The sequence below is a fragment of the Gymnogyps californianus genome, chromosome 2 (genome assembly GCF_018139145.2).
Source record: "Gymnogyps californianus isolate 813 chromosome 2, ASM1813914v2, whole genome shotgun sequence".
Taxonomy (NCBI): domain Eukaryota; kingdom Metazoa; phylum Chordata; class Aves; order Accipitriformes; family Cathartidae; genus Gymnogyps; species Gymnogyps californianus.
The window spans coordinates 42,350,051-42,364,183 of NC_059472.1; the positions used below are offsets into that span (position 1 = coordinate 42,350,051).

The window sequence follows — 14,133 nt, forward strand, 5'->3', positions numbered from 1 at the left end:
AGATTCTTTGCAACTAACATTCAGCTCATGTATGTACTGTAAAAATCCATTTCTGATACCGATGAGATGTACCAGCAAATTTTCTTAGTTCATTTTAGATGCCTTTTATTTTAATAACAGTATTTCTGCGGTAAGATTTACTTTGATTTTTCTAACAGCTGCATAAGAAAATACACATCCAAAATGCATATTACTTATATTCTAATTTGGGGGTTACCAAATGAGACAATTTTTTACACCCGAGATGCAAGCAAAATGTGTCTCATTAATAAAATACACTATAATGGCTCCATTTGGCTTGTTAACTTTTCTCTTAGCCCTGCTTGAGAATTCTCTTCATGGATTATTCATACCACAGAGCATTATGGTTCATGTCATGTCAGTGCACACTAGGAACAAAACTGCATAAAACTTAGACCCTACTCTTGCAGTGCTACTCTGGTTCATCACATCACTAAAGAAGCTGCCCAGATGCACTGAACTCCATGGTCAAAAAACCTTTCATACCATGGCAGGAAGCAAGTCTCTCTGCAGTTTAAACTTCTGTTAAAAATTAAATGTGATGCAAGCAATAGTACACAAGTCTGAGGAATGTGATGATGTCTTACACAGAGAGCCATATTCTTCTCTACATGTTAGAACAGAATCCTCCAAAAATTGTTAGTGTTTCAGGTATTTATTTTGGAGTTGATTATGATTATTTTGACAGAGTAGTATCTTGGACAGCCAGGTTGCCCCCAGATTCTTGCATGGGCTTAATCACGCCAAGCTGTGATATGAATTTGTAACAGACAATAATGGGGTCAGGCCTACCATTTCTGACCAGATCTCCAGGACTGAAGATGAACAACTTACTTTGTGAGCAAGCCTACAAGATGCCACTTTCTCCTTCCTCTGCTTTCACAGTAATTCCCTGCAAGGTTATACTGGGAACAACTTGTTTGAGCTACGGAGGTATGACACTATTAGAAGCGAGATAATGTCTCAGGCCGTTATGATTGCAGGAGGTACTGGGGAAGAGACTGAGGAACAGCAGCTTCTCTGCATCCTATTGCATGTCAGCACACCACTCCTCCTTCACCAACTACAGCCATCACTCAGCTAAAGAGCAGAGGAATGCAACTACCTCCATCTCTAGCTCATCTCCATACAGCCCATTAAATGTGAAGGCAGAAAGCACAGGCTGCCGCTTTCTAACTGCTTCCATGGTGCAGTGCATAAAACGTGAACACAACTCTGCCATGCTGTTTTCATCTACCATGTCAGCACAGCTGATGCCCAAAACACACACGTAAACACTAACTTGGTAGCCTAAAGACAGAAAGTCTTCATAAAATGTATAAAATTACACATAGCTATAATTAAGAAAGAAATTAAATGCACTTGCAGTGATAGACAAAACTGGGAAATTGATGGTCCTTTATAGCAAGTTTTCTAAGGAGATTCACCTGCCCACTTTCTGACAAAGATTCTCTGCACAGGTCACACAGGAGCACAGCTGAGTGCTTTGGGGATATTGGGTCTGCTTTTTGTTCCTAGAGTTTTCTTAGTCCTCCCATAATATAAGCTAACTCCCTCCAAAATGTGCAAGAGGAAGATGTCAACTTGGAAGCCCAAAGAGTACTTATGGACAAACTAAAAAGAAAAGACTATAAAAGATATGCTGGCATATCTTCACATTGCAGTAACAGTATTATCTCTATCTTCCCATATATCACAGAATCACAGAAGGGTTGAGGTTGGAAGGGACCTCTGGAGGGCATCTGGTCCAACCCCCCTGATCAAGCAGGGCCACCTAGAGCCGGTTGTCCAGGACTGTGTCCAGTTGGCTTTTGAGGGTCTCCATGGATAGAGACTCTACAACCTCTCTGGGCAACCTGTGCCAGTGCTTGGTCACTCACACAGTGAAAAAGTGTTTCCTGATGTTCAGAGGGAACCTCCTGTGTTTCAGTTTGTGCCCATTACTTCTGGTCCTGTCACTGGGCACCACTGAGAAGAGCCTGGCTCCGTCCTCTTTGCACCCTCCCTTCAGGTATTTATATACATTGAAGAGATCCCCCCGAGCCTTCTCTTCTCGAGGCTGAACAGTCCCAGCTCTCTCAGCCTTTCCTCATAGGAGAGATGCTCCAGTCCATTAATCGTCTTTGTGGCCCTTCGCTGGACTCTCTCCAGTAGCTCTACATCTCTCTTGTACTGGGGAGCCCAGTTCCTCTGAATGGGACACTGTTCCCTCTCAAACCACAATTCTAAGTACCCTTTATCAAGAAGAAATGTATTTAGTATTAAACCATGGAACAATATATCTCTCTAACTCACACTATGGCTGAAAAATAATTTTGTTCTATATGAGGAGAGAGGATAACAACTAGCTTTCTAATCAGGAGAGCGTAACAACTAGGTTATTTCTCAGTACCTCTACATAACTCCTGATGCCCCTGGTTGATCATTACAATATACAGTGTTTGTTGATACCCTGCACCGCACAGCTGACCTAATACGTCTTTTCCAGCTTGAACTTCCTTGGTTCTAAGATTAACCAGGCTCCTGATTCGAGAGGACCTGCGCCATGCAAATCAGCTTCTCTCGCTTCAGAAAGGAAGCGGAGAAGAGGAAACACAGCGATTGCTTTCACAGTACATTAATTTTTCTCACAGTGCAGCAATTCAGATGCAGGGGTTAGGCCCAATTTAGCTGTTACAATAATGACACAAACAAGAGGAAACATCTTGAACCAGAAACACTCTTTTAAAGTTTTATGCCTTTGTGTGTGTGTGCAGAAGTAGTCACTTCCCCAAATGATCTACATTTTCAAGCAGGTGATTACCTTCTGCCCCAAAGTCTTCCACAGAGTTTCAGTGTCAGTTAAACATTTCTTGCCCTGGTTTATTAGACAGAAAAAACTCCACAATGGCTGACGCTTGTCTTAACTAGTATGTAAATTGTCACTCACGTATATCATAGCTAGAGGGTTTCTCAAGCCTTTTCTTGTGAAGGCAGATAAAAGGCTGAATTTGGCTATATTATATTATAGAGACGTTGTCGTGGTTTAACGCCAGCCAGCAGCTAAGCACCACACAGCCGCTCCCTCTCTCCCCCCCGGCTCCCAGTGGGATGGGGAGGAGAATCGGGAAAGAAGGTAAAACTCATGGGTTGAGATAAGAACAGTTTAATAACTAAAGTAAAACATGATACTAACAATAATTATAATGAAATATAATAATAATAGTAATGAAAAGGAATATAACAAAAAAAAAAAAAAAGAAGAGGGAAAAGAAAAGAAAAACCAGTGATGCACAATGCAATTGCTCACCACCCGCTGACCGATGCCCTAGCAGCGATCTGCCCCTCCCGGCCAACTCCCTCCTGTTTATATACTGGGCATGACATTCTATGGTATGGAATACCCCTTTGGCTAGTTCGGGTCAGCTGTCCTGGCTATGCTCCCTCCCAGCTTCTTGTACACCTGCTTGCTGGCAGAGCATGGGAAATGGAAAAAATCCTTAAGATAAGCGCTACTTAGCACCAACTAAAACATCAGCGTGTTATCAACATCATTCTCACACTAAATCCAAAACACAGCACTGTACCAGCTACTAAGAAGAAAATTACCTCTATCCCAGCCAAAACCAGGACAGATGTGTTGCTTGCATTTTTTATACGATTTATATCAGAAGATTGCACCTATGACTGAATTAGAGCTTTCTGATTGACACTGTAGTTGTGTGTGGAATTTGCCACTGAAATACCACCACTCTGTGCTTTACTTCTCTAAATGAGAGCATCTCTTCAGAGCAATGACATTCCCGTCAGACTGCCACACTCCTGTGGGGCATCAGAGCCCCCTTCATAGCTTTGTGTCTTCTAGTAAGCTTTGGGATACACTTTTAAGTTGCTCAGAAATGCCCTGCCTATAGAATCTTGCCTAATAACAACAATAACAATAATTGGATCTATTATTATTATAACTGTAACAATTTTATTACTATTTAAATATAACGTCTAAAAAGGAGATTCAGGGAAGGGCTAAGGGAATGATTTGGCCTGAAAAAACATCCTAATGAAGACTTTGGGAGGAAGGTATAGTTTACCTCAAATAAGATAGTAACTGGTAACAAGTGTGTAAGTAATGAATAGTACACAGAATATGCAATATGGAACCCAAAAGAATACTCAGATGCCTGAAAAGGCAGCATTTCAAAAGCAAGAGGATTAAATCATTTTTACAGAACGTGATTAGATACTGGTCATAGCCCCTTGCCACAGGAAGTCACTGAGGCTGAGAAAATATTGTTTGTAAGCAAACAAAGCTAATTATGGTTATAATAATTAACACTATCATTTTCTGCCAGGTATATGTTAACATTTACAACTTGTAAGTCTTATGACACTTTCATTATTGGGGACTTGCATGATAATTCAAGGTAGGGGGTGACCAATCTCTAATCTTCTTACTACATAAGTCACCTACTTCCTGAGTAGCAAGCTGGCAGACAATAATTCTGGATTAAATGTCCCCTTTTTTCACCCAGTACGGCAGTCCCATGCATTACATTGCAGCGTCTTCTTTACCAAGAGACAATGAAAACTCTATACATAATTCACTAAAAGACATGATTTCTTTTTATTTCATGTTCTTTACCACTTTCTGGTTTGAAAGAAAGTTCTGAGATGCCCATCGATTTTGAGAATTGGGAATCACATCTTACTATAACCTTCTATTTCCCCCACAAAACACAACTAAAAAAACCCCTATTGTCTTTGACCTTCTAAATTACAGTGCTTACTCACTATTTTTTTCCTTTAAAAGACACCAAAGGATTTATTCCATGTCTCTGTCAGGTATCTTCCCCCTCACAAACCCTTTCTCCTCACGACAAGGTATATTCTGGGCCTGATTTTGCTGTTTTACAAGTATATAGGACCAGGTTCATGTCTGCTATTTTTCTGAATGACTCTGAAATGACACTTCTTTCAGCAGATTTAAGTACTCGTTTCAAAGGAATGAACTTACCCATCCAGACTTCTCCAAACTGACCAGCTCCAAGTTTCTTCACTAATTTAATTGATTCCCGTGGAATTTCCCATGCATCTTTATCCCATGGTTTTTGAGGCTTGGGACTTATACAAGCTTTTTCCAACTTTCTGCATAAGCCATCTGATTGCTCTAGTTTTCAAAGGAAAAACAAAATACAAAATTTGTTACACTTCCGTGCCTTACGACTTGAAACAAACATTACTTAATTGCAGGTGTGCACTAACCAGCTCAAAATAATGTTCAAAATAATCAAATGCTTTGATGAAGATGTAAGTGCCTTCTAGTGCTTTCACATAACTTTAAGCACCTCTGAACTGAAATTTGGTATTCAGAGACAAATTTGATAAAGAAGTGTCACATGCATCTGGTTACCATCAGATTACTAAGGGTTTTTAGTACAATTTGTACCAAACAAATACAATATAAGATCTGATTACTGACAGTATGTTGATGAAGACACACACTGGAGTCAGGCTTGGGACCTGTATTCTGAATTTGTCATTAAATTTTCTTGCAGCATGGTTTCAGACACATGTGCATGCAAGCATAAGTAGGTCACCATTATTTTTTCTCCAGCCACTGACCAGCTATAACTTTAATACAAATGTCAAATAATTCTCAGGTTTTCCAGCTGTGCCAAAGAATTACCACACACATCTAACAACTCAGAGAAATCTCATGGCCAAGTCCTCAGCGTGGCTTCGAAAAATCACTATGTGATTTTCTGTCCTACATTTTTCATCTTCTCTGTCTTCCCAGTTACAAGACTAAAAAAAACACATTTTGGAGCTATCCACCAGGAAATTATGCAGAGTGAAAAGTTACTTTTGTAGCTAAAACATAGGTAGAAACTCGTCCCTTCCCCTCTCCCTTTTTTTTTTTTTTAATAACAAATATATACATTCTATGTGGGTGCAAATTTCTTTCTTTGAAGTCAATGGAATTTTACTTCCTTAAAAATGCCAGTAACAATAAATAAATAAATAAATTTATAGGAAAAATAAAAAAAATTCCACACTCAACACCAGATATAAGAAGACATTCACAAGTCTATACATATTTCTGCTAATTATGAATACAAATTTACTCTCAAATACAGAATTCATTTATTTACAATGCAGGCAATTCTTACTATAGCTTCACATCATCATAACTTTGATGAGGTGTTTTATAAAGCTATTCTTTATTTCACAGTGGTATGCCACAGAGCAAGCAGCATTAGGTCTGATTATGATAACAACGCTACTTGGGTTCCAACCAGTTTTACTTTATCTTTGATAACATGCATGCCTGTGTTATTTAGAAAAAAAAAAAAAAAAAAAAAAAAAAAGGTTTGAAACAAAACAAGAAAGCATTCATTTTCCTTCACAGGAAATAATGGCTGTATTCTATTAACTAATTCACTAACTGATTTAACTTACTTTGATAATGTTTGATCATATCATTGATGTTGGGAAAAGTTATTCTCGGAGAGATGTAAAATCCTCCATTGTCTAGACTCCTAATTTTGTAGTGCTTAATAACATCGCCATGCTGTGGATCATAGTCTCTTATGGAGAGAGAATAGCTGCCTGTGGATAAAGAAAGAATGATCATTGACAGATAGCAGAAGCCTACAGTGCCCATGCATATACAGTTGAGCCTAACAAAATCACCTTTTTGTTTGTTTTTCTTTTTACTCCCTTATTTCCTCAAAAAGCATTTTGCAATCAACAGGAGGAAGTTAGCCAATAGCCGGTCCTGAACTGGTCACCAAAATGCTTACAGTCACACTTTCTTTTTCAATTTTATTCAACAAACTCAGGAGTTCCATAATCCAGGCAACTCCACGTCCAACGCCCACTTCTGCAGAAAGTCCCCCCGGCTCGAGTGGAACCGGCTGGGAAAGCAAGGCCAGGGCTGTCACACTCCTTGGGCAAAAGCTGAAATTCGGAGATAGCGTTTCGGAAAAGGAACATGCTGGATGTCGTGGGCCAACTAGCAAAAGGATAGTTTGGAGATGGCTTGAGGGGTACAGGAGAGAGAGCAGATCTGTTAGTCCCAGGGAGCCTAACCTCAGCTGGGATTTAAGATGGGGCAGCAGAGCATCTACCCTTAACTGCAGAGCTCTTCGTTTCTTCTACTCGTACAATTCTTGTTGTCCATCTTCAAAGGATAAGAAACCACCTCACCCCCTTCTCTCTCCCCACGCACAGATCCAGTGACAGAAGGGGATAGAAAGAAATATTTTGGGGGTACTTTGCCTTACTCTCAGCAGCCTATTGAATTTAGGAGTCTTCCTTTGAGAACTTCATTTAGGAGTCTTCATTTGAGACCACAGAAACAACGATATGGGCCCATTACAGAGAGCTACCTAACCAAGAATCTGCAGTGTTAGGGCCAGAAAAGCTACCCTGTGGAGAGGACAGACATATGAGCAGCTGAAGGGATTCATGCATCTTCCTCTGGAGGATGCAGTGTTAGAGTATCCAGCTGGAGCATCCAGTCTGGCTGCGTCAGAGTCCAGACGCTGGGGCAGAACCTCCTATACTCTTCTCAAAGTCCCAGCCAAAGAGTCTGGAGACTTCACTAAGATTTTCAGTACAAAGAGCTCTGTCTACAGCACAAACCTTTACCAAAAAGCTTTTTGAAACAAATCACACCACAGTGCAGAAGTGTAAAACCTCATTATGCACTAACTACATTTAAAAACTTGTAGCAATGGATACAGACCCAATAATGGAAGACTATAAAATGCAGCATCTACTATTTACAGTGAAAAGTGTCCTTCAATAAAGGAATCACAAATGTTAGGAAGAGAAAAGATCTCTCCATTCATTCCTGCTTCTTGTCAGTGTAATCACACACACACACATATTTGTTTTTTTTTTCCCTATCTCAACTTTGGGTGTTAACCTGTAACTCTCTTCTCTCTTTTTCTGGTGATTTTCTCACCCGTCTCACTCCTGCAGAACTGCAGAAAATTCACACAATAGGACACACTGGGACTACTCCACAGCCAGTGCCACCTGATGCCAATTTTTGTGAAGACAGACTGTATGTTTTTAACTCTACAATCAATTCCAAAGTAACCTACCCCAAAGCCTACCTTTTAATGTTTCACTTTCTCTGATAAGGAAAGCTCCAGGACTATTTCCAGGAGCCAAGAGTTGTCTTTCGGCATCTTTTCGGGTTATGTCTTTGAAGAACCACCTGAAAAGTATTTCAAAGCATTAGAACCATTTCTCTCCCCCACCCACAAAGGTTACACCACCAGGGTGAAGAAGTTTGCCAGTATTTAGAGCCTGGGAGAACTTACTCTTCTGTTTCCAGGGTGTTTACTTTTGCTACGTAGTTGCTGGGAATGAAGCCTTCCTTCCTCGTCGTGAGAGATTTTGCTCTCCACCATTCTCCCAGCCTGAAAAACGGAAGCAACAGTAGTATTCACAGGAATGGAAAATGATAAAGTGTTATTTGGGTTCTACTGTGCTGAGAGCTTTGCCCGTGCCGGAGAGAGAAGCAGCATCTTTCCTCTGAACTCAAGCTCCCTGAGAAGCCATTGGCTCCGTCAGATCAATGTTTGGTCGCCGTTACCGAGGGCAGCTGCCAAGTCCTACCAACAGCTCCACACGCATTTGTATTTTCACATGTAAGGAAGCTCTCCTACCATTCATACACTCATGTTATGAGTAGGATATCAAAACATTATAAAGGGAATTAGATGAGCCCAAATTAAAACTACAATAAAATCAGTACTGTCATACTTACTCCTCAATAACTTTCAATTTTTCTCCTTTTTTGAAGGACAAGTCATCTTCATGAATGCCATCATAGGGATACAAAGCTACCACAATGACTCCATGCTCCTCTGTTTCTACAAAGGTAGAAAGCCAAAGGCACGTTTGCATTATTTCGCAGGCTGACATGGGCATAGCACACAGTAGGAAGATTCCTATGAAAACGTACCTTCAGTGACAAACCTCTGTCCTGGTAAGAGCTGTGCTTCTGGATTTGCCTACAATAAAATATGTCTTTAATTAAGCAGTTTTAGATCTTTGTGACAATCTTACATTACAATTACATATTATTCAGTTGCTTTGGTATCATCTTATGTGTCTTAAATTAAAAGGAAATCCTCCAATCTTTTCCCACCATTCTTCAAAAGCGAATTACAACATAAAAATACAATAAGTCCCCACTAGATTTTGAATTGAGCAGCTCAGACCTCAGGAAGGCGTGACACAAGCTGTGGGGAGGAAGTTCACAGCTTTGTGACTTCTGCTGGAGAGGCTTTAGGCAGGGCACTTTAACAGGACAGTTACTAACATGTAGCTGTCATGCTGAAGAACTATAAGCATGGTTATGTTGCTAAGATTGTGCAAGGGAAAAAAAGAGTAATTAAAAAAAAATAATGGTAGTTTATGATGTTTGTACATTGACTGAGAGCACGCTGAGTCCACTGTGTCAGCTGGTGAGAGGGCAGAGAAGGGTGTCTTTCGCACCTCCAGAGAGCACGGCCCCTGAATAAGGGCACTCAGGAAACACGGTTTCCTCAGCACAGTAGAGAGGGTGGGGAAAAAAGGTACCAGTCAATCTGCAAAACAGCAAACTCACTTGGTACCCGACGGGATTCCCCTTCCCAGCACCCCTCCTTTCTAATGCCAGGCAGCACACACGGAACTGCCATTCCCTTGTTCCTCCTGCAGCACAGCGCTGCTCCCTTCACCACTGCACCCTCCGCTCCCCTCCCGTCCTTACCTACGCACCTCGTGCAAGGTCACGTAGTGGCCTTCAGTGACTAAAAGGCAAGTTGACTAGAGCTTGTAAAGAATTGCCCATGATTATTTCAGCCTTTTTAAACAGAATAATCAACACTTGGATCCCATAGCTATTAAAAACCTAACGCTGATGCTTTCAAAAATGGTTCTAAACTACTTCAGGTTTTCTAAAGTCACCTAGCATTCTTCTACAGACATAGCTGTATCTAGATCAAGCGTTGCCAAGGATTACTGTTTTCATGCAGAAAACTATGACAAACATAATGTAGTTAAGTAACAAACCGCCACTTTTTATTTTTTATTTCTTTAAGTACTTATTCGTTGAGGGTGAACTGCACGACACTGAATGCCCAATCATGGACTAATGATCATTAGAATTTCTTCATGCATGTGCTTTGGATTGAAATTTAAGTTATGCCAGTCATGCTTTGATCTTGCTACTGGAATTCTCCCCTGAGACTATCTACTTACTGGCCTTTGCTGTTTATTGGACGTTGGATCCCTCACATAAATAGTTCGTTCAGTTTTACGTACTGGTTGATTCTTCAAATCTAGCCCATCTCCATGCAGATTCTCTTTCCTTTTTGATTTTATACATCCCATATTTCCTGTTGGAATAAAAAAGGTATTAAACAAAAATATTATGCCATAAACCAAGCCGTTTTGCATGCAATCGTCTGGGCTATGCAGCAAAAACGTGCTTCCTTTTCATACACAATAGTTCACAGGGAGAACAACTGAAGGGTAGGAACACACGCTGAAAGCTCTTTTCTGCTGCAAAGGAAAGAAATGACTTCTTGTCTCAATCCACAGATGAAGTAAATGTTTCAAAATAGTTATTTACCATTTCAACATTTTCAGATTTATCATCTTTTCTCCCCAATCTGGCCCCCCCCCAAACCCCTTACATCTTTCTGATACTTCTGTGAGCTTCAGAATAGATACAAGAAAAATATAATGCCTGTAGTGACAACTTATTTCTGTATGTTTTAGAGAAAAGGCTGCTTTGGAAGATGTAGGAAAAAATTCCAGTCCAAATGATGAGAACTGCAGCTGGAGTTAGCAACGCCTGTATCTCCCCACCTCATTTTGCATATGCCAGTCTAGCAGGCAGCTCCATTTGATTCAAATCCTTGTCCCACATGAGACTGATGACTTGTGCAGTCCGAGCTCCATGGCAGATATGCTGCTACTGTGACCTTCAGTAATGAATCTCCTTGTTCAAATAGGCCTGTTACAGCAGTCTAAAATAGCCAATGTGTGTATCAGTGACGATAAATCACCATACAAGTATTTCTTCTTCAATATAATTTAGAAGGATAATCCTTCTCTCAGGATGTGCATCCATGCTAAACAGATGAGATACAGCTGTTAGCATCTACATGACTGGAACCTGACCGCTAATCCCATGATGTAATTACATAGTACTTCAGCAAGCATATATACAACATTATCTCTATATTCCTCCCTCAGAGGAGAGTAATTATACTTACTCTTCAAAGAATCCACTATGAATGCTTTTCAAACCTCTCCTTCCTTCCTCTCTCCTCCTTTCAGGTCAGTGCTCTAATGCTAGGTTCACAGTCACATTTTCCCTTGCAGGCACACACTCTCACTCCTCCCCTGCCCTAATTAATCTTTAAAGCCAGTTCTTTGAAGAACAATGTAAAACCTAAAATAAGAGCTCAGTGCATACACGGGCTCAAATAAACCAGCACTGACTAAAACACAGCTGGAGAAGCTAAAGCAGATTGTAATACCCTATACTACATCTCACTTTTACCTTCATCTCTAGGATAGAAAAGGTCATCATAGTAAACAGTTAAAGTAGTAGAGGTGTCCACTTGCAGACACAACTGTTTCAATGGGATGGTGCCTTACACACCCTACCCTTGTAGGTAGGAAAATTAGCTAGATTGTTCTGGGTTCATATTAAGACTTGTACTTTTGTAATAATACTGATAATAAACATAATCTTAACTGACTATAACAATAAACCAAGGCCACAAGCACTCCCACGTGGCAGGTCTCAACTTCCCACATCACCTTAATTTAATCTCCCAACCTGCCATTAAGGAAGCACCACATAATGACAGATGCACTGTCCTATCCATGGGCTGAACATTTTCTTCTAAACATGACAGGAAGGTACCTCCTCTCCTACCATTTCTGCAAATTATCTGTCACCTATTGCCAACAAATCTTGGGTGTCCATAAGATCTCAGCAGTAATGCAGTAAACTGCAATACTGGTTTAAAAGCAACATGAGAACTCATTGCTCCCCTTCTCATCTTCTCTTGAAATAAAAATAAAAGGAATCATACAGAAAATCAATAGGCACTGACCAGGCATCATCATCCTACAGAGGCAGAGAATACAGTTTCCTCTTCTTGTGTGTCAACATTTCAGTGTTCCCATACCCATTTGAAGGCACTGGGGGGCACCTTCAGCCAGGATCTTCCTTAGAAGCAAACATCTTTAATGCTTAATCTTCGTTTGTGAAAACACCCATTGGGAGGTTTTTCCAAATTCTCAGCTCTCCATGGGTTACATGCTAGTTGTTTTGGAATACGGAGAAGGACTTTTTAAAAATTTTATTTATTTATTTGTAATTGTGGATATATAGGTGACTCTTGTTCTGTAGTTAATGGTTCATAGGAAATTTCTGTACACCCACAGGCAGGCTGGTGTTTGCACGCTCACCCTAGACATCAGGAAGTCTAGTGTTTAATTACCTGCTGTATCTGCAAGATCAGGTATTTAGCCACCTAAGTGCTAACCTTTTTGCTCTTGTATAGTTCTGCTTCTACAGAACAAACAGCTAAAGTGGCGGACATAAGGTAATTTGATCTAAGTTGTCAGCCAAAAATCCCTTTCCCTATTGCTGTAAGAAAGCTGAAGATCTCTTTAGAGACTGCAGCTTGCCCAGTGCCGGTGTAAACTCAGAGAAAAGCATTTTTACTCAGGTTTTTTTCTGCAGCTCAAAGCACGTGAACAGCTGCAACTTAAGCCTGCTGTGAGGTTCTGCTGGTAAGCTCAAGGTTAGCATTTGTTCATGACAGTGACAACAATGGATCAGTAATGCCAATGTGCAGGTGATCCATAATCCCACAGAAGTCTACTCAATGTCATGTGAAATCACACAAATACAGTATGTGAGATAACACATGTGATGGCACCAAACAAAGAGAAGATCCTGAGCCTCATCATGAAGCACTGGTTTTTGTTTTTTTCCTCATGGAGATGAAAGCCCGTGGTCCTCACAGGACTTAGCTAGGTCTACGTTAGCAAATAGCCCCAACGGTTGGTTCTGAAGCCTATACCTGCTTTAAGGGGGGGTTATTGCCCCATTCACTCCAGTATAGCCCCAAGGACTGAACATTCAGTAGCAGCAAGACCATAGTAAGGGTTTACCTAAAGGTAAGACCCGCACTGCATCTTCCTAAAGCAGTCCTGTTCTTGCATTCCAACTCTGCTCCACAGCATGAACTACAGCCTAGCAAGTGGGGGCAACTGCTTCAGGAGTGGGATCCCGATCTAACTAAAATGCTAATGTAGACACATCTTGAGACTTTTAGCTTCTTTATAAAACAAGCCTCTTAAACCACGCAAAAGAAACATATGAAAAATATGCAATAACATAAAACGAATGTTTAGCACTTAATATATATCAATATAGTTAAGTATATGATATATAATTTAATATTTAATTTTCTGACCTTATGTTATTTCTAAACAATTATAGGCAGACAATGGAGACAAAGCATAAACAAAGTTGAAAAATAGGTTTTAAGCAGTAGAAACTGGATCAATGAGCACATGTTCTTTTGATACTGTGAAACAAAAGATTTTTGAACTCTTCAAAGGCCACAAGATCTTACATTTCTGTACATGCTAGCCCTCTGTAAACCTGTGTGCACTGGGTTCCGGACTGCGCATTTAAAATTCCATAAGATCAGTCCTATGCCCAAAGCAAACGTAACTGTCTTGGTTTCAAAAGCTTCTGCTCAGTGACTGCTCAGTTCATCTGCAATGCCATTTGTTTCCAGCACAGTGTTATACATTTTTACTGAAATCTGATCTGGGTCTTTCCCAGGGTTTTGAAAGTGGTATCAAAGTAAAGATTCATAGGGCAAGTATAAACAGCAGGCACTGACGAGAGAGTTTCAATCAATACACATTGTAATGGATTTCAAAATACAAAATGCTATATCATTACCAAAGTTAACTTCACAAACGTTCAACCCTGGCAAATTACCCATACAAAAAAGAAGCTTTGAAATACAAAACGTGTATGCAGTGTACATCTTTCTTAGTTTATACAGTAGTCATAAGGAAAAT

At 40.2% G+C, this 14,133-nt stretch overlaps 1 protein-coding gene across 2 annotated transcripts in view; it reads right to left on the reverse strand.

The window, feature by feature from the left end:
- Positions 1-14,133, reverse strand: part of LYN (LYN proto-oncogene, Src family tyrosine kinase) — a 54,569-nt gene that overhangs the window by 23,095 nt on the left and 17,341 nt on the right. The window contains exons 2-8 of one of the 2 annotated variants that reach the window (XM_050892852.1): positions 10,264-10,400; positions 8,981-9,029; positions 8,783-8,888; positions 8,334-8,432; positions 8,124-8,227; positions 6,457-6,606; positions 5,012-5,164 (exon numbers count right to left, since the gene is read on the reverse strand). In XM_050892852.1, the coding sequence (XP_050748809.1) occupies positions 5,012-5,164; positions 6,457-6,606; positions 8,124-8,227; positions 8,334-8,432; positions 8,783-8,888; positions 8,981-9,029; positions 10,264-10,395 (793 nt within the window). In that variant the 5' untranslated portion in view covers positions 10,396-10,400. The remainder of the gene's footprint in view (positions 1-5,011; positions 5,165-6,456; positions 6,607-8,123; positions 8,228-8,333; positions 8,433-8,782; positions 8,889-8,980; positions 9,030-10,263; positions 10,401-14,133) is intronic. The other variant, XM_050892851.1, reaches the window with a different exon arrangement.